This window comes from Parathielavia appendiculata, assembly GCF_033297405.1.
Source record: "Parathielavia appendiculata strain CBS 731.68 unplaced genomic scaffold N657scaffold_9, whole genome shotgun sequence".
NCBI lineage: Eukaryota > Fungi > Ascomycota > Sordariomycetes > Sordariales > Chaetomiaceae > Parathielavia > Parathielavia appendiculata.
In genome coordinates, this window is record NW_026944228.1 from 754,081 (window position 1) to 777,472 (window position 23,392).

Below are 23,392 nucleotides of genomic sequence, written 5' to 3' on the forward strand. Positions count from 1 at the left end.
GTAATGAGCATGCCCCGGTGGTTTGGTCAAGCAGCTTCGCCTTCTGGAACGGACATACACTCGCTTGCTAGCCCCCGAGGCTCTTCTGTGATAAGCCTATAGTCAGCAAATTAACAATCCAATAGAAAGGAATCGAGTACAACCGCCCTTGACAACCACGACTCCTACTAGTCGGCTCGAGACCGGCCAAAAGCCCTCGCCGGAGGCAAGTTGTCCCGATTATGTCGACACTGTTGAGGGGACCAGCCTGGAATTGTCGTGATTCCAACTATGGACATGATCTCAGAGAAATTTTATCTTCTCAAACTATTGATTACATAGCCCCAAAGTATCTACTCCGTACAACACAGGGCGAACCAGCCCAGCTGGCATACACATACGGTATATCCACCCCCGGATCCGCGGCGTCCTCTCTTATGCTTCCACACAACCGATATCGTGCTGGGTGTTATGGGTGATTCCCCCGGGTCGATTTAGACTCGACACTGACGGGGGCCGGATTCGACGGTCTAAATCTCCCCAGTATTGCGACTTTGACCCGTCAGCAAGCATCCCCATCCCAGCTCGTTGGAATGCTTCCGTGGCAGGATGATGTTGTTCCCTCGCGAATCATCGGCCGTAACCAGTGCCTTGCATCCGGACCTCACCGCTCGGCGTGGCTTGATCGCTGGGTCGCGCATCGGCATGAGGCCACCGTGGGCATGCCCATCCTAAATAAAGATCAAAATCGCCTCAAGCACAGACTTTCAATCGTAGGCAAGCCTCGAATCAGTCGAGTAGCCTTTCTCCGTCGGCTTGATCTCCTTGACAGGGTGCAGAATCATGGCCGGGAGACAGGGCCTGCCGTGCTCCGCCTCCCACTCGTCGCCGCCGATCCCGGTATCCTCGTAGCCCATCCAGTTGTTGTACAGCCGCTGCGGCGGGTAGGCGCGGAAATACCACGTGGCGCCCATGTACCGCCCCTCCTGGCCCCATCCCATGGCGCTGCCGAAGCTGCCGCTCTGGCCCTTTGGCCCGCCGTTGAACCACTTGGCCAGCTGGGCGCCGCTCCAGCCGCGGTCGAAGAAGACGGGCATGGGCGCGTACACCGCCTTGAGGCCGTGGAGCAGGGCCGTCGTCTGGGCAACCATCTCGGAAGCGACGTGGTTGCCTCGCAGGTCCTCGTAGTGCATAATGTCGATCAGCCTCCTCGAGAGTCGGGACTGGGTAATAATGGTGGCCCGGCGGGGAAGCCTGCCCCAGGGGAAGGTCTGAGACCGGTAACCCCATATCGAGTTACGCATGACCCAGCCGCTGTTGACCGGATCCCAGATTGGAGCCAGCTCGATCAGATCTGCCTCCTCGCCCACGCCCCACTTGTAATCGTCGTCCTCGGGGTTCGAGACGGGCGGCTTCGGCCCCAGGGGCGTGACGACGGGAACACTGGGTGCGCCCCAAATGGTCTCACTGCCAACGGCCGTCTCAACAGACGCACGGAACTGCGAGTCGTAGCTGCCGTGGAAGGACGGGATGTAGTACCGCTCGTTGCGTTCCCAAAGTCCCCTTCGCGGCTGCTTCTTGGCGAATTCGCCCAGCTTGGTGAGCACGTCGTAATTATGCCCAATGATGCGGGAGTCCATCTCCCAGTTCCAGACATAGTCAAACTCTCGGAATCTCTGCATGAACATCTGCACCGGGAGAAACTGCCCATGGTGTACCTTGCGCGCCTTGGGGGACAGCCTGGGGTACATGCGATCGACCGCTGGCTCGTTCCAGAGGACCGCCATGCTCCTGAACTCCGCTGGGACGTGCTCCTCGAGTGCCCTTTGGTAAGCATGCTCGGTCCAGATGTCTTCGTCGTTGTCCTTGATATGTACGAACAAGTAGACTTTGAACTCGCCGCCACTGCGGAGACTCAGTTCCGTGACCAGCGATCGAATGACCTGCTTGTCGTTCTCGGTGTATGTCTTCCCGGAGAAGCTACGGAGCAGCAACGCGGTTCTCGGCTCCACCTTGGTCGTCATGTTGTGCGCCCGCCTCGTGGCTTTGACAGTGTTCCGATAAGAGTTTTGCTTGCCCGGCTTGCGCCAGAACCGCTTCAGAGTGTGCATGACGGGTTCTTCCTCGTCGTTGTCGGTGTCCTCGCCGGCGCTCGTGTCTCGTTTTAAATCGGCGGACTGGTTTTCCGGGACGTATTCGTTCTTGGGGCCGTGTGACGCAAACCTAGCCTCATTTCTCTCGGCGCACTGATCCTGGAGATCACCCCACTTGACATTATCCCAGTCAATCTTGTCGCCGTCATCGTTCAATACCGGCAGCAGTCCGTACGGCCCCAAACGAGTGTCTCTCTCGAAGCACAGATTCCGGTCGAGCCCCAAAACATTGTAGCTTCCGAAGCCGGGGTTTGGAAAGTTCTTTGGGCGGCCCTTGAAAGCGCCGATATCTTCCACCTTCTTTCCCGTCGGCCCAAGGCATGGCACGTAAGGTGCGTGAAAGGCATTCCAATCCGGGCTGTTGTATTTCGGGTATGGATTGAAGGTGACTGGCTGGGTTTTACTGAAAGAATAGATCGTATTGTTGATAGCCGGGCCCAGCTGCTCCTCTTCCGAAGGCCTCCTCGTGTTTTCGTCTATGAGAGTATCGAGAGTATTCCCGTAAATGGCCTTGTAACCGGGTTTGTTCTTGAGCTGGTGGTACTCCTCCTCAAAAATTGCCCTTTGCGCTGCCAGTTCTTGCTCGCGACGTTCATCTGCCGCCTTGTCAGTTGTTGCTCTCGGAAAAACACTCAAGACAGCAAGGGCCCCTACCTGGGGCTCTGTCAAGGGATACACCGCCCTTCAAGAACGGAACCTTTGAACTGATTTGGTTTTGATGTATCAAACCTAACAAACACAGCAGGAGGAAAACAGTGATTGTGGGCAGTACGGTCCTCGGCCGAGCCAAGACTCGGCGGGCCTGTGCCTTCACCACCACGGCCTTCACCAACATTGTGATTGGGAGACGCGGCGTCGAGTGGCGGGAGGAGAAGGTGGCTTGAATTAGAGTTGATGATCGGGGTTGTGAAACAGATGAGGCAGCGCTCAAGAAGGCATGTCCGGAAGAAGATGTCTGGAAAGAAAGTTGAAGGGTTTCAGTGGCAAGTCCCAGTTTGATATGCAGTGAAGAAAACGGATATTAGCCAAACGCAGGACCAGCCAGGTCGCGCGGAAACGAGTGCTTGCGCGAGGGAGGAAAAGAAGAAGGAGGAGGATGGTCGAATCTGAGAGTGCCGGTCGAAGGTGATGATGGTGACAAAGCGAGTGATCAGAGTTGGGTGAGGAGAAAGGACGGGAGATGATGGAGAGACAACCCGTCTAGGGCGATTGTACATCATCGAGTTTCAGGGGCGCACAGGGATCAAGGTTCATAAGATCTTCAACGACACGGTCGCGACCGGGGTGCAAGCAGCCGCCGAAACGAGATGAGAAGGCGGGAATGCAGACCCAGAAGGGACAATCCCATTATTTTCGACTACTAGTAGTGCAGCAATTGGCCCAAGCCCTCGCAGCTTCTATTGCGCGGCCAGAGTGGGAAAGAGCAAACATGAGAAAGCTGCCAAATTCGAGATTGCTCCTGCCTCTGGCCCCCTGTTGATGGTCCTCAAGTTTCCCGTCAGGAACCATGTGTTTAGTTGTGTGTGAGAGGGCAATCGGCATACGTGTCACACAATAACGTCATTCAGATGTTCGTGTCGCATGATCGACGATCAGAACCCGTCGCCAACACATGTCTTCAATCTTCCACTGCATCAATAACTCGGGCACACAAATGCTGTATGTGTACGGATCCGTAATCCGTAATCGAATTTACCATGTCTGCATGGCGCCGAGCTCAAGTTGCAAGTGGACCTTGCCAGACACTGAAAGACCCACACGGGTTCTAGACCTTTGCACTCTGACCCCTGTCAAGAACAGAAGGATCAAGAAGCTCAAAGATCTCGGCTGCAACCATACAGCAGTTCTGAGGCGCAGCACAAATGGTAAGTGTATCAAAAACAGCAACGTCGATCAACCAAGGTACTGTGCAGTACCCGTGTGTGTGTGTAATGCTGAGGGCATGTCTTAGGGACAGTTCCAACTTCGAACTGTATTGTACAATCCCGGGACTTCAATGATGATACGAGGTATGATGAGGTGTTGGTGCAATTCCACAAAGCCACCGCTCATCATCTTATCCCCGTTAGTAAGGGGTATACGACCTTGCGTGGTTCTCGGCACACTCACAGATGTTTCGCTTCACCGAGCAATCAATTACATGTGGTCTGTATAGCAGGCTTCATTTCGCCCTAGTCCACGAATCAGCAATGACAGTGTACGTAAGGGGGACAATACAGTCCGAGACATTGGGTGACCAACTTAGCAGCTTTCCGAAGTTGCACAAGTTAACTCTTGCAAGTGACCACAACCTGGGTACCCCACCAGCAACGTCTATAGACTCACCATGGCGCTGAATAAAGGGGAAGCAGGATCTATGTTATAGCACCCTCGCCTGCTACGAGTCGTTAAGATAGAACAAAGACAAAACACTGAGAACCAACTTAAGATGCACACGGTACCTACACAAGCAGGCCTGTGATGCCGGCTTAGCTCGCGGCATCTCTCAAAGAGCAGTAGATATTAAGCACTACTATATACACGACAAGCCCCACTACCCAACAGATCCATCATGCATCTGGTCCTTTAGCTGGCCAGCGTTATGCCCGTAATCTATGGGCAACATGGCTCTCCTGTGTCGCATGCTCTGCCGTTGTGCGCCCTTTCTGTCCAATCTCGGTTGCAGTGTCCGCTCCGGCGACGCAAACCCGGAGAGGTTTGTCTCAGTTCATCTGAGACGATTCAGAAAGCAGACGCCGTCAATCCAAACTACCAATCGTTGCTTCGAGACAGCAACTCCAGTCCGTTGATGGCCTCCCCCTTTTCCAGAGGTGTTGGCAAACATCCCAGTTCACCAAGCTGTGAAGACGAAAAATGAGAATTAAAGTCCGAATATCCAGCGGATATATAAGCCAAAACCAAGATCAGGGTATCGAAAACAAATAAAGTAAACAGTGGCCTCAGTCCATGAAAGCCCTCGTGAGTAGTCGAAAATTACCAGGGGATCGGCATCAAGCCGTCCCCTTGTGCAGCGCGGCAACAATTCGTCGGGTATTATCGCGCAAAATCCAGGGACGCGTCTCGTTCGCGGGGCAATGCATCCGATTCTCGCATCGCAACCCCCCTCACATCATCCCAAGCCTTGTCATCCTCTTCTCCATCCGCGGCCTCGGCCCACCAGGTCCGAGTCGGCTCGGATTATACCCGCCGCCATTCATCGCGCCGCTCCTCGGTCCGCTGGGCAGGCCCATATTCGGTGGGCGGAGCCCACCACCGACCCCGCCACCGGCGAGCTTCCACGCGTCTTTCTCACAGTACGCCTTCCCGTTCACCTCAAAGTACCCATCCCTCAACGCCATGCCGCACTCGCCGCACTTGAAACAGCCCACGTGGTGCTTGACGGCCGACGCGTCCTCCAGATACTGCCCCTCGATGCCCCGGCCGCAGCTCCCGCACAGGCTGCCGTTGAGCCGGTGGTAGTGGAGCTCGCAGTACGGCTTGTCGTCGAGGACGTAAAAGGTCGCCGAGGGAAAGGGCTCGCGGCAGGTAGAGCAGACGAAGCAGGGTTTGTGGTACCGTCCCGTCAGACGGCCGTCGGCACTCGAGATGGACTTGCCCTTGATCGCCAGCCCGCATGCTTTGCAGTTACCACGGGCTGGGTTGGCTGTGGGTTCGCGGGGGCGAGAGGGGGACCGCGAGCGGGTGGGCGGACGGATTTGCGGTTGCGGTGTTTCCTGTGGCTGCGGCTGCGGCTGCGGCTGTGATTGGGATTGGGCCTGCGACGATCGTCGGTCTCGGTCTTCAATCCGGTCAGGCGTCTGCGGTAGTGGTTGTAGTGGTTGTGCTTGTGGTTGCGGTTGTGCCTGCGACGGTCGTTGGTCCTCAATCCGCTCGGGCGAGCTAGTCCATCGTGGCGAGGGTAGGCCAGCCGTGCTAGGGGAAAGGACGTCGCTGTGTGTTTGGACGGCGAGGATATCCTGCGCTGGCGTATGCATTGCTGGCGAAGGCAGAGCGGTTCGGCCCCGCGCATAGTTTGGGTTCTGTACAGCAGGATCGATACGCGGGTCGTATCCTCGTTCTCCGGTACGAGGAGGCCGAGCGCTCAAAGGTGAAGGCCGGTCTCGTATGTCCCTCGGTGGCAATTTCAGAGGCGCTATTGTGAGTGGCTTGGGTTTCGCGTCGTTCACGGAAGCCTGCACGTTTGATACCAGGTTATCGAAGCCTGACGTGTCCGATGGTTCCCTCCCAGACCGCGATGATAGAGACCTCGGTGGGCTTGTGTGAGAGCTAGCCTGACTCGCTTGGCTCGGACGACGTTCCGGTAGGCTGCTGTTTTCCGAGTTGTTAGAAGATGTCGACTCCGAAGATGTGTGGTACGGATTCCCAATCCCAAACTCCTCGGCAAGATTGATGGTAGGTACAACGGGCGTCTCGGGTCGAACCGCGCCGGTCCGTGGCGGCGGTGGCCGAGATGTATCTGGCCCTCTGCTCGGCCTCCTAGCTCTCTCGCTCGTCATTGGAATTTGTCCATCAGGGCCACCGGGCGAGTTCAATGGTGGCTGGGTTCGATTTGAACGCAGTGTTGCCGAGCGGAGCGGGGCAGAAGGGCTACGAAGTGGAGGGGCGAAACGGTCCCGTGGCCGGGGGAAGGTCTCGGACCGGTTCAACGGAGCGGGCGGCTCGGTAGCGTTGTCTGGCGCTTTCGACGGCAGGAAAAAGTCCCCGTATCCGTTCTGCCTCGGAGCCTTCGACATTCCACTGCCCAAAGTGCTGCTTTTATTTGATGCCGAAGTCCCCGGGCGGCCGTTCGCAGTCCCTGAGCCGCTGGGCCCAGCAGCGGAGGGTTGACGGGCAGGACCAAAGGCGCTGGTTACGTTATCCGTGTCGTCCATGCGCTCCATCAGGTGGGGGTTCTGTTTTCTGGGAGAATCTCCCTGAGAAATCGGGCGCTCGTATGCACTACTATCATCCAGCCCTCCATATCCACCTGGCCGTGTTGACTGTTGTGGAGGGGGTGAATTATTCGCAATCTGCGTGGCAAAGTATTCGTCTGTTTTGCCGGCATCTGGCGGTCCATCGGGTGTCTGAGGTGATACACTGCTCTGTGATCCACTCGAATTACTGATTGGGGTCAGTTGGCCCTGCCCAATGTATGGCTGATCTTTGTCTGTTGTCAGCGAGAGACGTCAAATGCCTCAAGTGAAAACTACGTACTGGCTGCTGTGGTGTCCACCTGAGGAGGCGTTCGGGGTTGTTGTTTCTGTGTCAATGGGTTGCCGAAGGTGGGCATGAGCCTCCCAAACAAGGAGGCTGCTGGGAGCGGTGGTGTCGCTAGTAGAGAGAATGTTAGCTGGGACAGCGGATGAGCGGACAGCATCATAATCGTACGTTCTGGGGGCGACTCTGATCCGGCGCAAGTATGCTCGCCCATGAGTGATATTTCCACCTGCAAACCACATGTTGAACACTTCACCGTCGGCATAAAGCGCGACTCCCTCCCTATTGTTGCCATGATCCCGGAAGTCTGTCCAGGAGGAGACACCCAGGAGTTAAGAGACCGAGCGGGAGTGTGTTCAGTTCAAGTTGCTTGTCGATTTGGCTCCCCCCCGGGTTCCCAAGTCTCCCTGTTCAGCAGCCGGGTAGCCTCCGAGCGCTGCTTCGCGATCGATAGCTGGAGGATGTGGTCGCCAGCCAGATGTTGCGTGTGATCCAGGGGGTGTGGCGCGATGGCGGGAATCGAGATTAGAATCACCAGGAGCTTTTCGAGGTTGAAACACTCAGACAGTAGAAATCCCACGGCGCTGGGAGCAATCTGGTTTTACACGAGGGGCAAGGTATCAACAGAGACTGGCCGCCAAGCCGGGTTGTTGTGCAAGTTGCAGCCGGCTGCACGAAATAAACGAGTTGTTGGGGGGCGGGCCCTAGGGTGGTGTCGTTGCGGATCGTGTCTGAAGGCGGATGATGAAGCTGGCCTCCGTGGTATCTGGATATTTGCGAGGTGTAGTGCAACGTGCAAGATGCAAGATGCAGGTGTTTCCAAAGGGAGGATCGAGGAAAGACTGCGGCAACAGGGCCAGGGCCGCTTACTGTGTACAATACGTACCGACCCTGGCCACGGCCTTTCTGCAGGGACGGCGATGGGGGTTCGGTGACGGTCGGGTGGCCGCTCAGGGGTCTCGTGCCGAGTGTCCCCGCTTTGGATGAAGGAAAGCCGGGGATTTGCGCGATGGGCAACAGATGAGTAGGGATCGAGCCAGCCACACCACCCTAGCGCTACCCCTGACACACCTTAGCGTTGCCGTCTTTGGTGCAGCTGCAGCGGTGCCGAATCCTCACCTTGGACCAAGAGAGCAGATGGCCCGCGCCCTGCATTGAGCTAACCCCGATCTGAAAGGGGGGCGCCGCCATGGCAGATGCCCGACATGGCAATCACGAGTGTCCATGGCAGTGAGCGGTGAGGCAGATGAGACGAGGAATGGCCGCTCACACGTGTTCATCAAGGCACTGGCACACGACAAAACAAAGGTGCAAAGCAGCAGCAAGCAGCACCCAAGGCAGCTGCCAAAAGCAGGCAAGACCACTGAACCTCAAGCAAGAGCGAGCGCGCAAGAGAAATGGGAGATCAACTCTCTGGTCGTCATTTCGGCGACTCCCCGCTGCTGTTGCAATGCCCCAAGTTCGGCAAAATTGGCTTCATTATACAGCACCATCGAGGAAACCACACATCGCTCTCCCTGTCTCAGGAGGCTCGTCGCAATCTTGACAGTCTCCACACTGCTATCGCGCCGACGCCACATTTCGAGCGCTAACATCAACAACGTTTCTCGGCTGTTGGGAGCAGGTACCTGCAGATCATCCAATGGTGTTTTCGAAGTGGCCACCGCCTGAATGGGATTCATCTTGAGCTTCTTTTCACTGACGCTAATGTACTGTAGCAGCTCGTGACCAACCGTCCCGCGTCTCAGGTTTCCAGGTCATCATGCTTCAAGTCGACAAAAATCTTTGCGACCTAACGTTCAGACCGGCGTCCCAAACATGGTAACGTTATATTAGTGGGCCGGTTCCTCGCCTCCATGCCAAAGGTTACTTGACCGCTTTCTTCGGACAAGGCTCCTGTATCCGTCAACCGATCCATCAGTTGGAAGTGGGCGGCACGCCAGCAAATCGCTGCAATTCCAGTTGCCCGTATCCGTAACTAACGCTCATCGACGTTGCCCACTCCCACTGCCCTCCGCATTTCTTGCGTCAAGATGGCTTCGAGGATGGCCCACCTGACACATCCAATGATCATGCATACACGTGTGTAAGTGCAGCAGACCTGCCCTGCCAAGCCAAGCTCCATGCCAGGCCAGGCACTGCCGCTCGAACCTCTGGAGAACCGGCCAGTCGCCGAGCACCCTTGCGGTCAAGCTTCCTTCCAGAAAGTCGATCTGCCTTCGCCAGTGGCTCTCATCATCTCAGAGTGCCAAACTAATCACGCAATATCCAGATACTTCCCGGCAATCGTTCGACAGCCTGTCGTTGCTCTTTCACCAGTTGAGCTTCACAAGCAGCACCACACCGCGCGATTCAGCGATTGGCTGGACACCCTTTTCGCTTCCAGTGGCACGGCGGCAAATCGGACATCACTCACCTCGAGCGGCCCATTCAGAGGCCGGCTGCACGTAACAGGCCGGAGATAAGCGGCTGATCAAGAGATCTTCAACCACTGGGCCAACCACCAGCCAACTTCATCGGGGGTCAGAATCAGGACACCAAGCTGCTGGCAACACCTTACCTCAGTTCTAGAACCGGTTGTATCGGGGCATCTAATGGTATGCTTCGCAACCCTCAAAGCATGGGGCTTGTCCAGCCGCAGGCTGAAACCAGGAGAACGCCCACTGAATAGGTCTAAGCATCGAGGTAAAGACTAATCACGCTTCACATATCACACCATTTGGCCTTCAGCGCAAAGCAGCAATATCTGAATGGATAGCAGACAACCACCCGATGGTCGCAGGGTTACTGGCAGCACCTTCGTTCTGAAGTCGTCGCCTGCGCGGTTTGCACAAGGATGCGAGTCAACGACATCGCGCCTCTCACCTCACCAGCGGCCTATCTTGGACCTATTCTTCAAACTATGGTGCTGCAAATGACAATGCCGGCTGGTCAAGCCGAGAGCCTCCACTGCCACCTCTCCCTGCCCGTTAACAACAGCCGATTACTCCGTAGCCCTTATCTTCTTCTCTGTCCGCGCGGACCCAGAGAATGGCGATGCCGTACATCGTCGAGCCTCCGGTTCCATCGTGCAGCGGCAACGGATGTTCTGCCGTTCCCAAGTCCGCCTCTTATCTCCTGACGGGCTGCCGACCACCAATCAGCGGTCCTGGAACTTGTTTTGGCGGTCCGTGCACTCGAGCTCGCAGTTCCTCTTGGAGGGGCAGCGGGGTTGTGACGAAAGACTTGGACTGTCCGTCATCACCAAAACACATGCACCGGTTTTCAATAGATCTTGTATCAGGAAATTGGTCTTGTAGTGAATGCACCGGAGCGACGCCGCAATCTCTGCCGTTTTGTGGTTGATATGCAGATTAAAACATCATGCTTGTTCTCTGTGATTCCATGCATCTACCGAGCTCCAGGCGGCATGGACCCGCCGTCAATTGTCGAATCGTGATAGATGAACGAAGGCTAGCGGCCGAGCTCTCCGAGACGTGGAGCCAAATGTGAGTATCTAAGGTAATCCGTACAGTAGCGAATTCGTCTCTCACCGCCTCGGATGAGTGTGAGAACGAGGGTCTAGTTTGTTCGTCTCTGAGGTATAAAAGATGGCGCTACTGCCTTTTTCTGCCACAAGCTTTGTCTTTGTCACCCTAAAAAACCAACGTTGGCTTGCACCTCAAGCTTCGGACCCAGCCCATCGCAGCTGGCACTTTTGTGACTTTCAACTCCATACTCCGTCCCATCTTTCGGTAACCGATCGCGCTCATTCGAGCTGCGATCGCTCCAGCCGCCAAAACGTTCTCCAACCTCCTCAACTCGTAAGCGCCGCCCCTACTTGTGTTCCTGCCCTACGACCATCTCCAGACCTAGGAATGGAAGACGCTAACCACCATCATGATAGGGTCCATCACCCGTACGCAGGAGCCCGTTGCTCTGCCTCGCCCGGAGGTGCAGCGGACTCAGCCAAGACCCGATAAAGTGCTTGCTGCCAAACGACCTGAAAACCCTGATATAACTTGCAACGAAGATGGCACCGCACGCTGAGACTGACGCGGGCTCCGCGAACGGTGATGGACCCTACAGCAACGGCGCTGTTGCCCACAATGGCTCTGCCTTCGCCCCCAAGTTTGTTGTCAACTCGCCCAATGTGGTGTACTCGGACACCGAGATCCGCTCCAAGTACACGTACCGCACCGCAATGGTGACGGAGGGCGAGAACGGCACCCGTGTGGTCACGCCGCGCGAGACCGTGTACGACTTCAAGGTCGACACCAATGTCCCCAAGCTCGGCGTCATGCTGGTCGGCTGGGGTGGCAACAACGGCACCACGGTGACGGCCGGCATCATCGCCAACCGCCGTGGCCTTGTCTGGGAAACCCGCAACGGTCCCCAGGCGGCAAACTACTACGGCTCCGTCGTCATGGGCTCGACTCTGAAGCTCGGCACCGACGCCAAGACCCTCGAGGACGTCAACATTCCCTTCCACGACGTCCTGCCCATGGTCCACCCCAACGACCTTGTCATTGGCGGTTGGGACATCAGTGGCCTGAACCTGGCCGAGGCCATGGATCGCGCCAAGGTGCTGGAGCCGACCCTCAAGGCCCTCGTCCGCAAGGAGATGGCTGGGATGGTCCCACTTCCCAGCATCTACTATCCCGATTTCATCGCCGCCAACCAGGAAGATCGGGCTGATAACCTGATCCCGGGTTCCAAGGCTTGCATGGCCCATGTCGAGCAGATCCGCAAGGATATCCGGTGTGTATCATGGACTGTTAGGAGAATCTCGAATGGTCCAGTCTGACCTAGTTACAGTGACTTCAAGGCTGCCAACAACCTGGACAAGGTCATTGTGCAGTGGACTGCCAACACGGAGCGCTATGCCGACATCATCCCCGGCGTGAACGATACGGCCGATAACCTGCTCAAGGCTATCGAGGCTGGGCACGGTGAGGTTTCTCCCTCGTCCGTCTTCGCTGTCGCTTGCATTCTGGAGGGCGCCCCTTTCATCAACGGCTCTCCCCAGAACACCTTTGTTCCTGGAGCCATCGAGTTGGCCGAGAAGTACGGCGCCTTCATCGGCGGCGACGACTTCAAGTCTGGCCAGACCAAAATGAAGTCGGCCTTGGTCGACTTCTTGATCAACGCCGGCATCAAGCTCACCTCGATTGCCAGCTATAACCACCTCGGCAACAACGACGGCAAGAACCTGAGCTCGCACAAGCAGTTTCGTTCCAAGGAGATCTCCAAGTCCAACGTGGTCGACGACATGGTAGCCGCCAACAGCGTCTTGTACGCCAAGGACGAGCATCCCGACCACATCGTCGTCATCAAGTACGTGCCCGCCGTCGGCGACAGCAAGCGTGCTCTGGACGAGTACTATGGCGAGATCTTTTTGGGCGGCCACCAGACCATCAGCATCACCAACGTCTGCGAGGACTCGCTGCTCGCCTCGCCGCTCATCATTGACCTGGTGGTCATCGCCGAGCTCATGACGCGCGTCCAGTGGCGGCTGCACTCGGACGACGGCCAAGGCAACGGCGAGTCGGCCAAGGGCGGCTACAAGAGCTTCCACAGCGTGCTCAGCGTCCTCAGCTACATGCTCAAGGCGCCGCTGACCCCGCCGGGAACGCCCGTCATCAACTCGCTGGCAAAGCAGCGCGCCGCCCTCGCCAATATCTTCCGCGCCTGTGTTGGCCTCGAGCCCGAGAACGACATGACGCTGGAGCACAAGCTCTTTTAAGGTTCCTTGAAAATGATTTGATGGGGTCCCGAGTCGAGGTAGTGAGGGTTGGTTGATCTTGGGCTGAGGAGATCCTCTAGGGAACTGGAGGGATGTGTTTCCTTTCTAGTCCCCGCCCCGCTGCACTTTTCTCTTCGTGTCGCTGAGCTGTGGAGCGGTCAAATCTTCCTCTGTTCAGTCTTTTACAAAACCAGCTTCAACAGTTTAGCCAGCAACAGCAACTAGCGTAGCTGTCACCGAGCGCCTGAGAGGCTGGTAAAATGGCAGACTTCGGCGGCAGTCTCTCCTTTATACAATCGCCACCAAAAAATCCCAAGATTGTCTCCGGGATTCTCAGACTCCCCATTGGCGATGTGTGTTACCATACTGGTGTCTGTGGTGTGTTGATGGGTGTGCACCAGGTGAAGTGTCAGCCGTGTACCGCGCCTGTATCTGGAGGTAACATGACTCTGGCACCTAGAACCTTGGATCGTGCTCGTGCTGTAACGAGGCCCGACATCCATCCGGACACACTGGATTTCCCCAATGTGCGGCCCGACAGGGCATGTAGAGATGGTGCCTGGCACGCATATGGTATAGTGGTTAATATGGCTCTTGTCATATACACACCTTCTTCCTTGAGCTGGACAGTGTCGATTTTTACTTGATCCCTGCAAACGATACTTCTGAGATCCGACGCTCTGGACGGGTTCAAGCATTCTTCTTTGTGGCATTCCAAAAGAGAGCAGTGAGAGGTGGCAAGGATGAGAAGATAACTGGAACACAAGCCGTTCGGACTAAGAAAAAGGAAATCGTTAGGGATTAAGATGGGGTGTTGGGGCGTGTTTGCCTGAAGGTAGTTTCTAGTCGCTGGCATGCTATGGGAATGTTGGAGTGAACTGCTGTTTGGTTCAGGCATGGATTGAGAAGGAAAGTTGAGCTTGACGGGCAACATGCATTGGAGTTCTCTCACAGGGCTAGTGTCAAGTTAATGAACGCTTCGTGCAGCTGTTTCAGCTATGTACATTCAAGCCTATACAACCTCTCAACTTGAAGGTTTTTGAACAGTGTCTGCGCTGAGACGAAATAGAGCTATGAAGTAACACGTCACCCCCACTGAGCTCTTTGTGCCTCTGTACTGAACAAAATCAAGGTAGCACCCAATCCACCACCAAACTTGAAGGGTTAATCGCCCTTCCCAGCATGTCGGTGACTGCGTATTAAAAAAGGGAGCCGTGGCTGTCGTCTGAAGGGACACTGGATCCAACTCCTCCTCACCACTGCAGATGCATCATGCCAACCTCAGAGCCGAGACAATTTGGCCGCACTGTCACCCACCTCCTTCTGCGCTCGCTCCCGGAGCTGCTTGCGGAGGATCTTGCCAGACTATCGGGAATAGTAAGCGATTTGGTATCATTATAAAACCAATTGGGCAACGAAAGGGGGGTGGGGACTTACCGGGTTCTTAGGAATGGCATCCACAAAGGCAACACCGCCCTTCAGCTGCTTGTACCGCGAGACCTTACCCTCCATCCATCTGGCCACGCCCCCCTCAGACGCCCTGGATTTGGGGCTGCGCACCACATAGGCCCTCGGCACCTCCTCGCCTCCCATGGTGACCCCAACCACGGCCGCGTCCGCCACATCCGGGTTCTCCAGCAAGATGCCCTCCAGTTCTGCGGGCGCCACCTGGTTTCCCTTGACCTTGATCAGCTCCTTGACGCGATCTACGACGTGGAAGATGCCGCCGGGCCTATACTCCTCCACAAACGCGACGTCGCCCGTCTTCAACCACCTCGTCCCGTCGGCGTCAACAACAATCGTCTCGGCGGTGGCCTCGGGCTTGCGCCAGTAGCGGCGCATCAGTGTCGGGCCCGTAACCCACAGCTCGCCGCGCTCGTTGGCCCGCGTGATCTCCGTTTTGCTGCCGTCTAGCGCCATCAGCCGCGCCTTGCAGTTCGGGTACACCTCGCCCACGCCGGCCGACGGCCCCGCCGTCGTTGTGGGATCCCACGACATGGACGTGCACGTCACCTCGGTCATGCCCCAGCCCTGGCGCACGTACAGTTCACGGCCCGGGCCGGACAACAGGCGTTCGACCTCCTCGCAGACCTCGCGGGTCAGCGGAGCGGCGCCCGAACCGATGGTCTCGATTGACGAGAGGTCGAATTTCCGCGTGAGCGGGTGCTTGGCCAGCAGGACGACGATAGGCGGCACGACGGAGAGGAGGGTGATGCGGAAGCGCTGGATGTGGGCGAGCATTTTGGCGAAATCGAATGCGGGCATTACGTAGACAGGTATGTGCAGGTGCGGGAGGTTGGCAATAAAATAGGTCTGGCCGTAGGCGTGGTAGAGCGGGAGGAAGCACAGCCCGCAGTCCGTCTTTTGCTTCTCTGCGTAGTCGGGGCGCAGTCTGTTAATGTGGCCGACGCCGACGCCGTTGGCGACGTACGAGTGGTGGCTGATCTCGACGCCCTTGGGGACGCCCGTGGTGCCGCTGCTGTAGTTGAGGCAGCACGTGGTCTCTTCCGGATTGGAGGGCTCTTCCCAGCTCCATGTCTCGGCCTGGGCGAGGTTGTCGACCAGGAGTTCTGTCCAGTGGCGTGCGCCGTCGACTCGCCCTTTGACGCCTGGGAAGGCAGTGGGAGACTGCGCAAGCATGGATGCCGAAGGAGTGGTATTTGTTCCGAGTACAAATATGTTGTCCCTTGGTAAGCCCACCTCGGCGGCAGCCTCAAAGGCCGTCTTGATGGCGTGCTCAGCAACGAACAAAAAACTCGACTCGCTGTCCTTTAACTGGTAGGCCAACTCCCGGGGGACGAATCCTGGATTGGCGCCGGTCACTATGCCACCGGCCATAAGAACGCCGAGGAATATCGAGGGAAAAAAGAGGTTGTTATTAGAGAAGATGAGAACCCGGTCTCCTTCCTTTAGCCCGGCCTTCTTCAGACCCAAGGCAACACGCTTCGCGAGCAATCGGTAGTTGCTCATGGTCAAGAACTTGGTCTCTGGGTTCTCAGGGTCGATGAAGGCTTTGTGATCCGGGAGCGGACCACACGCAGAGCCAAAGATCCATTGTTGCAGTGAGCAGCGCGGGATGGGCACCGACCATCGGGATGGGATTGTCATGATCGGCAGAGTGGTGGAGGCTGCTGTTAATGGAATCGAAATGGTGAGGCCTGTGGTCGAATTCGTGATGGAGGAGCGAGGGAGCGAAGGAGGCGAATGATTCGGAAAGAGTCAAAGAAGAGTTGGTGGTGAAGAAGGACAGTATATACTTGGGCAGCGGTAAGGCAGAGCCGCACTTCGTCTCAGAATTTGAAATGGAGGAGGAAGAAGAGAGAGCTTTGGCAGCTTCTATACAACGAGCTGGAGCAGCTTACTGATTGTGGAATCCAACCGCGAGGGAACGCGAGTGATCAAATGTAATCATGAACCTTAAAGGGTTGCCCCGAGAACGCGTGGATAGGGCGCGTGATACGTGTGTTATCGTCAAAGCGATCGCTTCAGACGGGAACGACCTGGGGTGAAAGCAAACATTGCAATGAGCAGAAAGACAATGTCGGTTCATGACCATGAAACCCCTCCCTCTTAAGGGCGCTTGCCGGAACGCCGAGTCCAAGGCAACGAGACTGCTACCCCGGATAGCTGCCCCAACGACCCCGCAAAGTCCGAGATCCTCGGCCATGTGGAGCTCCCGTTTGAAGGCTTTTGGTCACGGTGCCAGAAATACAACGTCCCGGAGTTCCTCTATAATGGGGTTCTGAGGCCATGGATGAGAGGTCCAGTCCGTGTTGGTCTGGTCGGACAACCGGTATGTTTGAGTCGCCGCGGACTTTGTTTGCGTTTTTTTTGGGCAGGGCTTTGTCCCTTCTTTATACTCCAAGATCCGACATTGAAAGTTGTACTTCTCGGACATCAACGAAGCTGGCGGTGTACTGTGTATATAATGGTGGTGGTGGGCGAGCTGAATTTGCTAAGATGCAGCTTGCGGAGCAGGTGACTCCAATTCGGTTTGGGAAGCGAGCCTGTTGCCGATTGGCTCCCCGCATTGCGGGGACGATGTTGCCCATGAGATGAGTTTGGGTTGCAGTGCCGAGGCATGGACCGGATTTTGGACGGGCAAGATGTGACGAAGGTTGGAGCCGCCAAAGTGCGACGATACACGGACACAATTCGACTTCAAAAAATCCCCCGAGCAACCCTTAGATATCCGTGAAACTTTCAGTTCTGTGCTGCGAAAAGCGAGGAAATGTTTGCTGGCGACAAGTCCTGGCTGGCTGTTTTTCCTCTCGTGTCCACGTTCCGCGCGCCGGTATGTAGCCGTTTGATGGTGCGACGTTGCCCAGAACATTGGAAGAGCCCCTTTCAGCCGCGAACCTTATGCCCTCAGAACCTTGAGCGGAAGTGTCGTTTTTGTTCGTCATTAAAGATGCCAGGGCCACTGACTCAAGCGATTCCATCAAAGTTCCCTGTCTGGCAGCATGTCCGGCCCCGGCATCAATGCTTTCGAGCGGAGGAACAATAAGAACAACCGTTTCCGCTTCATGCAAGTACTTGCAGCCCTGTACCTTATCGGGCTGATCCCGATCCTCTGTGCTGTGTCACGCCAACGACTTCTGGGACTTTCGGTGCAGTACATGTACAATACCGAGATTGATCGTCTTCAAAGTTCAATGTGCTTTCCGAGATCCAAGTAGTTATTGGACTGCATTTCAGAAGATACAGGCCAGGATTACAACGGACGAAGCGAACAACGACAGCCCGGCCAGATTCAAAACCATATGTGGATAGTCCTTAGAACGAAGACCGTCTAGAGTCACGTGAAGGCGTGGTGGCAGAGTGGTCTAATGCGCAAGACTAGAAATCTTGTTCCTTCGGGAGCGTCTGTTCGAATCAGGCCCACGTCGAATCTCCGTACCCATGCTTGGTTGCCAGTTTTTCATTGAAAACCGGTGGCTTTCAACATGTGTTGCGATTTCTTTTGTGGACAGCTTGGACGGAATGCGGAAACGGATGGACCCATGATCTCTTGCGGAAGGCGCATCAGGCGAACCCCCACGTTTGTGGCGTAACATGATTTCGTTCGATTGGCTGTGGAAGTCTTGAAAGGAGGTCGCCTTCGAAATGTTCCGACAGAACGGTTTGGACGTCCCGCCTCTCTTGTTGGGATGAGAACCATAAGTTTCGCCTTGCAACACCCACTGGCAGTGCTGGTGCAATGTGACGGTCTATAAACACCGTCATTCCCAAACCCGACAGTCCCAACATCTGCATCAGACTTCCCGACTCAGCTCTGCTCACTTTCCCAATCTACGTTGAGGCCATTCATTGCGACACCAGTGTAGAGTGTGCGAGTGATGGAATAACTGGCCAAGGTGAATAAGGGAAGGATTGAGGATCCAGGGTCATCAAAGGCATAGAAGGAAAGGACCAGATTCCAGGTTTACGGGACAGGATAATGATACGGCGACCATGGGCCTGGCGTCGAGCCGAGACGGTTGCGGATTACGCTGCCGTCGTGGTTCCGCTGGAGGAGGCCCATCAGCATAGCCACTCATACCGATCGAGGCCAAGGCCCAGCCCCGAGGAACGATTGGACGATGAAGCCCTCACGGGTGGTATGGATAAGGACAGGGACAGCGAGGACACGACCATGCTCGTCATGAGCAACGCAGCTGCTGAGTACAGCATTGAGGGCTTGAGGAGGGAGGTGAGAAAAGGGAGGAGGGACGAGAACTGGACGCCCTATGAGAGTAAGTCTCTCAGGCAGGTTTCCTTCGCTGGTCAAGGCGTATGTATGACTCGCAGGAGCTGATTGGGTGTGACACAGTGAAATCCAGACTCATCAACAAGGCCATCCAGGACATTGGCATGGGAGCATATAACTGGCAACTGTTTGTGCTTTGTGGGTTTGGCTGGTTTGCTGATAAGTGAGTCTCCCGGAAATATTGCCCAGATTCCCTGCTGACTTGTTTCCCTTAGCCTTTGGATGCAAGTGAGTCAAACTGCTTCGCCTACGTATCAGGACTTTTTCGGTTGGAGTGAACATTGACGACCGGGACAGGGTGTCTCCCTTACACTTCCCTCTCTCTCAGCCGAGTTTGGCATCTCGGAAAAGTCGGTCCGCTACACGACATCATCCTTGTTTGTCGGACTGTGCCTGGGCAGCTTCTTCTGGGGCATCGGCTCCGACATCATGGGCCGGCGGATCGCTTTCAACGTCACGCTACTGATCACCAGTGTGTTTGGCACGGCCTCTGCATGGACGTCAAGCTGGGGCGGCGTCTGCCTGATGTATGCTGCTCTGGGCTTTGGGGTCGGAGGCAACCTTCCCGTAGACGGCGCACTCTTCCTCGAGTTCCTCCCGGACGCGTCCAGTTCGCTTCTGACGCTGCTGTCCGTCTGGTGGCCGATAGGGCAGTTGTGCTCATCCCTCTTTGCCTGGTTCTTCATTGCAAACTGGTCAGCGGATCAAGGATGGCGACACTTTGTCACGGCCATTGGAGTCATCACGTTCGTCATGTTTCTCGTCCGCTTCTTCCTCTTCCACATGTTCGAGTCTCCGAAATACCTGCTCTCGCGAGGCCGTCAAGCCGAGGCAGTCGCCGTTGTGCAAGGCATCGCACATAGGAACAACCGCAAGACATGGCTCACAGAAGAAATTCTGTACGCCGTGGTGGACGACGAAGTCCCGCGAGTTCGAGGGCGGCTCTCGACCAGGAACATCATCCGAAACAAACTCGCCGCGTTCTCGTCGGAACGCATCCGGCCGCTCTTCAACAACCGCAAGCTCGGGCTCACCACGTCGCTCATCTGGTTCTGCTGGGCAACCATCGGGATGGGCTACCCTCTCTTCAATGCCTTTCTCCCGCAGTATCTCTCACACGGCGGCAGCGGCGGTAGCAGTGACAGTTCAACCAACTCTCTTGCGTCCGAGATCTCGGGCGAGACGTACCGCAACTACGCCATCACCAGTATCGTCGGCGTCCCTGGCAGTTTGCTGGCTGCGTACATGGTCGACATGAACTCGCCGTTCCTCGGCCGGCGCGGCACGCTGGCTATTTCGACGCTCGTGTCGGCCGTGTTCCTGTTCCTCTTTGTGCAGTTGGGCAATTCGCCATCGTCGCAGCTCGCGTTTTCCTGTGTGGAAGCCTTCGCCCAAAACATCATGTACGGAGTGCTCTATGCTTTCACTCCGGAGATTTTTCCCGCGCCGGTCCGCGGGGCGGGTACCGGCGTGGCGAGCTTCTTGAACAGGGCGACGGGTCTGCTGGCGCCGCTAATTGCTGCTACCGTTCCCGGAGACGGGACAACGGCGCCTATCTATCTGTCAGCGGCGCTTATTTTGGCCGCGTTTGTGGGCATTTGCATGATCCCAATCGAGACAAGAGGCAGGCAAAGGCTTTAGCATGGTTGAACATTTTTGGTTGCCGGCGTCCATGCACCGTGTTGAGGAAAATTTGGGATATCGAGAGATATGATGCACTTTAGCTTTGGAGTCTTATTTCAGCATGAGGCTTCAGGACTGGCACAGTCGGAACCTCGGGGCGCGATAAAAGTCATCGTTGTCTATAGTCTATTATACGCATTACCTATTCCCCTTGGCCCCTGCTGGCGCCTCCATCCTCCGCTTCGCAAAGGACCGCCCCAGCGCGTCCCGCACCATTGGATCCGAGCGGATCGTGTTTTGGACCAGCCACTCCTTGACCTTGGCCCACATGGAATTTCGCGTCTTTTCATCCCCCGCAAACGGCGCCATCTCCGTCTGGAGCAACCTCGCGGCATCCGCATCGAGCTTCTTGACCGCCATCTCCAACCTCTCCAGTCCCTCCCTCAGCGTCGCCTCATCCTCCCGGCCCTTCCTTCCGCTCACCACCAGCTGCCCACCGCTCGTGTCCGCCGCCAGCAGCGGCCCAATCTGCGAGAACGCAATGTACACCGTCACGCTCAGTTTCCTCGCCAGCGCAATCGCTTGAAAGGGCAGGTACGGCGCCCGCCCGCCAACCCACCCCAGCAGCGGATTGACGACGCGCTCCAGCAAAGCCGGCATCCCCGGCCGCGTCACGGTGCGCACCTCGAACAGGAACATGGCCGCGAGCACCAGCCACCGCTCGTACCGAGCCCAGTCCAGATACCCCAGCAGCCCCAGCCCGTACATGACGGCAGCCGCCATGCCATAGTGGGGAACCAGCTGCTGCGCGCCACGCACGACATAGTCGCGCACCGTCACGCACCGCTGCCAGGTCACGGCCTCGGGCCCGAAGCGCTCGTACGCGAACCGCCGCGCCGGGTCGGTGAGCGTGTCGGCGGCCGTCTTGAGGTGCACAAAGTAGGCGTTGATGTCGTCGTGCGTCTTGTCCCCGGCGGTCGTCGCCTTGTCCGGGTGGTGGAGCGCGGCGAGGCGGCGGAAGCGCGACTTGATGTCGCGGTCGGTCGCGTTGAGCGGGACGCCGAGGTCCGAGTAGAAAGTGCCCACCCGCTGGAGGTCGTAGTCGGCTTCGTAAATTGTGTAGAGCAGGTAGAGGGCCACCACGATGATGTGAATGCGCCGCCGGTGCTCGGCCCAGCGGGGCGTGCCGGGCTGCGGCTTGGGGTCGCCGGCGCGGATCGTGATGCTGTAGTAGAGGGTCTGTGTCCAGCCAGTGACTAGCTAAATAGGGGGGTTCAGTATATGTTTGCAAGCAGGGAAGGGTTGTTTGGAGAGTGGTACGTTGGGGAGGAAGCTCCAGCCGAGGAGCGACAGGAAGGCCGACATGGTCGCCAGGAAGGGATTTTTTTTTGGAGGATGAAGTGTTCAGTGATGATGCATGGTCCTGTAAATATGTTCAAGAGCCTGCGATGCAAGCACACTTAGCGCTGGACGAACTGAAGCGAGCGAGAGACAGGGTTGAAATTCAAGGTTAGGTCGCACGTGGCGTCGCCCATTGTTCACTTCACTGTGGCCTTTCAGGACCCGGGCCGCAAAAAATGTCTTGGCTCCTGCAATGGAATGCGCTGGCGAAAGCGCTTTGCCTACAAGGACTTGCTGACATAGGTTGATGCGATTATTGATTTGGTAATGTCTGGCGTGGTGGCAGAGTGGTCTAATGCGCAAGACTAGAAATCTTGTTCCTTCGGGAGCGTCTGTTCGAATCAGGCCCACGTCGATATATTCTTCACTTTTTGCTTACATCTGGGTGTGATTCGCACTTATTGAAGCTGAAGTGCCTGGGCGATCTTAATTCAAACCTGATGGATATTGCTGATGTCCACGGACGTTTGGGCTGTTGATGTTGAGTCGGGTCTTGTTCTGTCCGCAATACCACTGAGTACCCATTGCGCACCAGAACTTCGTCAAGCAAGCATCACATTAACATCCGGCCACTGAATGTTTTTAAGTCACCGCAGAGCCGTGCCCGGTACGGGAAGAACTGGCTCATGTGATGTAGCTGGTGTCGGGTGAGAATTCAAAGCGAAGAGTTGAAACCGACGTTTCAACATCCATTATCGTCTTTCGGTTCACCGAGTATCGCTATCGTGGGCCCTCCGCTTCCATGTGGGGTAAAGTGGGGATTTGTGCTTCTCTACCTGCCTGCCAGGTGAACGCCGAGGTTCAAATCACATGCCACCGTTTCGCAACGACGGCAGCGACTCCCAGTTGCAGCCGCTACCATTTAAAACCGGGACATACGCCCACGGTATTCACCTGTTTTGGTATCCTCATACAAATTAATCTCAAGATACGCAGCCCAGAACTTCTTTCTTTCATCTACCGGTTCCGTGCCACCCACCAGTTGAATCTATCAAATCTACCGCCACAATGTCTCTCAAGGACGGTAAGTGTAGAATCTACGCTGCTCCATTCCATATGGCCGTCCCATACAAACAGTTTCTACTTGCGTGACCACGCGCTCCATGCGGTCGTCTGATGGCTGACACCCAACAGACAGGTTTCCCTCCTCGGCGGCTTTCGACGAGATCAACAAGGCCCTCAACGCCAGCGAGGCCGACCGCAAGGATGCCATGAAGCAGGGCAACGCCGTTTTTGCTTTCACCCTCAAGAACGCTGCTGGCGAAACCGAGAGCTGGAACATCGACCTGAAGAACAAGGGCGCCGTCGGCAAGGGTCTGGGCGAGAAGCCTACTGGTATGCTTCGCGCATTCTAACCAGTCGCGGACGACATTGGTTCACTGACAAGATTGCGCTCTGACAGTCACTCTCTCCCTGTCCGAGTCCGACTTTGGCGCCCTCGTCGCCGGCAAGGCCAACGCCCAGCGGCTATTCATGTCCGGCAAGCTTAAGATCAAGGGCGACGTCATGAAGGCGACCAAGCTCGACCCCATCCTCAAGAAGGCCCAGGTCAAGGCCAAGCTCTAA

General features: G+C 56.4%; 8 protein-coding genes and 2 non-coding genes across 10 annotated transcripts; 6 read left to right on the plus strand and 4 right to left on the minus strand.

The window, feature by feature from the left end:
- Window positions 1-746: 746 nt before the first annotated feature.
- On the minus strand, window positions 747-2,967 carry N657DRAFT_575639 (uncharacterized protein; the record flags this gene model as incomplete). Its single annotated transcript, XM_062789117.1, has 2 exons — window positions 747-2,728; window positions 2,787-2,967. 2 exons carry the CDS (start codon window positions 2,965-2,967, stop codon window positions 747-749), a joined length of 2,163 nt encoding a protein of 720 aa, XP_062646158.1.
- Window positions 2,968-5,112: 2,145 nt separating this feature from the next.
- On the minus strand, window positions 5,113-7,730 carry N657DRAFT_502141 (uncharacterized protein). Its single transcript, XM_062787686.1, has 3 exons — window positions 7,500-7,730; window positions 7,326-7,442; window positions 5,113-7,272 (listed from the first exon to the last, which is right to left on the minus strand). The coding sequence occupies exons 1-3, from the start codon at window positions 7,621-7,623 to the stop codon at window positions 5,237-5,239; spliced, it is 2,277 nt and encodes a 758-aa protein (XP_062646159.1). The 5' UTR covers window positions 7,624-7,730; the 3' UTR covers window positions 5,113-5,236.
- Window positions 7,731-8,436: 706 nt separating this feature from the next.
- On the plus strand, window positions 8,437-9,225 carry N657DRAFT_502100 (uncharacterized protein). Its single transcript, XM_062787685.1, has one exon. It carries the CDS (start codon window positions 8,553-8,555, stop codon window positions 8,997-8,999), a length of 447 nt encoding a protein of 148 aa, XP_062646160.1. The 5' UTR covers window positions 8,437-8,552; the 3' UTR covers window positions 9,000-9,225.
- A 2,115-nt stretch (window positions 9,226-11,340) lies between these two features.
- On the plus strand, window positions 11,341-13,053 carry N657DRAFT_575685 (Myo-inositol-1-phosphate synthase; the record flags this gene model as incomplete). The annotated part of the gene is made up of 2 exons (XM_062789118.1): window positions 11,341-12,068; window positions 12,126-13,053. 2 exons carry the CDS (start codon window positions 11,341-11,343, stop codon window positions 13,051-13,053), a joined length of 1,656 nt encoding a protein of 551 aa, XP_062646161.1.
- Window positions 13,054-14,131: 1,078 nt separating this feature from the next.
- On the minus strand, window positions 14,132-16,554 carry N657DRAFT_647078 (acetyl-CoA synthetase-like protein). Its single transcript, XM_062793251.1, has 2 exons — window positions 14,491-16,554; window positions 14,132-14,418 (listed from the first exon to the last, which is right to left on the minus strand). Exons 1-2 carry the CDS (start codon window positions 16,159-16,161, stop codon window positions 14,335-14,337), a joined length of 1,755 nt encoding a protein of 584 aa, XP_062646162.1. The 5' UTR covers window positions 16,162-16,554; the 3' UTR covers window positions 14,132-14,334.
- Window positions 16,555-17,860: 1,306 nt separating this feature from the next.
- On the plus strand, window positions 17,861-17,942 carry N657DRAFT_t97. The gene has a single exon. It is a non-coding gene; the product is annotated as a tRNA-Ser (tRNA).
- Window positions 17,943-18,354: 412 nt separating this feature from the next.
- Window positions 18,355-20,533, plus strand: N657DRAFT_502233 (MFS general substrate transporter). Its single transcript, XM_062787687.1, has 4 exons — window positions 18,355-18,788; window positions 18,866-18,965; window positions 19,018-19,030; window positions 19,100-20,533. The coding sequence occupies exons 1-4, from the start codon at window positions 18,494-18,496 to the stop codon at window positions 20,441-20,443; spliced, it is 1,752 nt and encodes a 583-aa protein (XP_062646163.1). The 5' UTR covers window positions 18,355-18,493; the 3' UTR covers window positions 20,444-20,533.
- Window positions 20,534-20,580: 47 nt separating this feature from the next.
- N657DRAFT_664963 (uncharacterized protein) lies at window positions 20,581-21,940 on the minus strand. Its single transcript, XM_062795270.1, has 2 exons — window positions 21,746-21,940; window positions 20,581-21,685 (listed from the first exon to the last, which is right to left on the minus strand). Exons 1-2 carry the CDS (start codon window positions 21,788-21,790, stop codon window positions 20,624-20,626), a joined length of 1,107 nt encoding a protein of 368 aa, XP_062646164.1. The 5' UTR covers window positions 21,791-21,940; the 3' UTR covers window positions 20,581-20,623.
- A 159-nt stretch (window positions 21,941-22,099) lies between these two features.
- On the plus strand, window positions 22,100-22,181 carry N657DRAFT_t98. The gene has a single exon. It is a non-coding gene; the product is annotated as a tRNA-Ser (tRNA).
- A 653-nt stretch (window positions 22,182-22,834) lies between these two features.
- Window positions 22,835-23,392, plus strand: N657DRAFT_657219 (sterol-binding-like protein; the record flags this gene model as incomplete). Its single annotated transcript, XM_062794786.1, has 3 exons — window positions 22,835-22,850; window positions 22,961-23,161; window positions 23,229-23,392. 3 exons carry the CDS (start codon window positions 22,835-22,837, stop codon window positions 23,390-23,392), a joined length of 381 nt encoding a protein of 126 aa, XP_062646165.1.

What these genes read in the sequence shown, in the direction of transcription:
- N657DRAFT_502141 (XM_062787686.1), bottom strand. Translation starts at nt 7,623, where the DNA reads ATGGCAACAATAGGGAGGGAGTCGCGCTTTATGCCGACGGTGAAGTGT. An exon ending in ATCAGAGTCGCCCCCAGAAC is followed by an intron (nt 7,443 to 7,499) that starts GTACGATTATGA and finishes TCTCTCTACTAG; the next exon opens with CGACACCACCGCTCCCAGCA. An exon ending in GGTGGACACCACAGCAGCCA is followed by an intron (nt 7,273 to 7,325) that starts GTACGTAGTTTT and finishes CAACAGACAAAG; the next exon opens with ATCAGCCATACATTGGGCAG.
- N657DRAFT_502100 (XM_062787685.1), top strand. Translation starts at nt 8,553, where the DNA reads ATGGCAGTGAGCGGTGAGGCAGATGAGACGAGGAATGGCCGCTCACAC.
- N657DRAFT_647078 (XM_062793251.1), bottom strand. Translation starts at nt 16,161, where the DNA reads ATGACAATCCCATCCCGATGGTCGGTGCCCATCCCGCGCTGCTCACTG. An exon ending in ATGCCATTCCTAAGAACCCG is followed by an intron (nt 14,419 to 14,490) that starts GTAAGTCCCCAC and finishes TATTCCCGATAG; the next exon opens with TCTGGCAAGATCCTCCGCAA.
- N657DRAFT_502233 (XM_062787687.1), top strand. Translation starts at nt 18,494, where the DNA reads ATGATACGGCGACCATGGGCCTGGCGTCGAGCCGAGACGGTTGCGGAT. An exon ending in GAACTGGACGCCCTATGAGA is followed by an intron (nt 18,789 to 18,865) that starts GTAAGTCTCTCA and finishes GGTGTGACACAG; the next exon opens with TGAAATCCAGACTCATCAAC.
- N657DRAFT_664963 (XM_062795270.1), bottom strand. Translation starts at nt 21,790, where the DNA reads ATGTCGGCCTTCCTGTCGCTCCTCGGCTGGAGCTTCCTCCCCAAC. An exon ending in GCTGGAGCTTCCTCCCCAAC is followed by an intron (nt 21,686 to 21,745) that starts GTACCACTCTCC and finishes CCCCCTATTTAG; the next exon opens with CTAGTCACTGGCTGGACACA.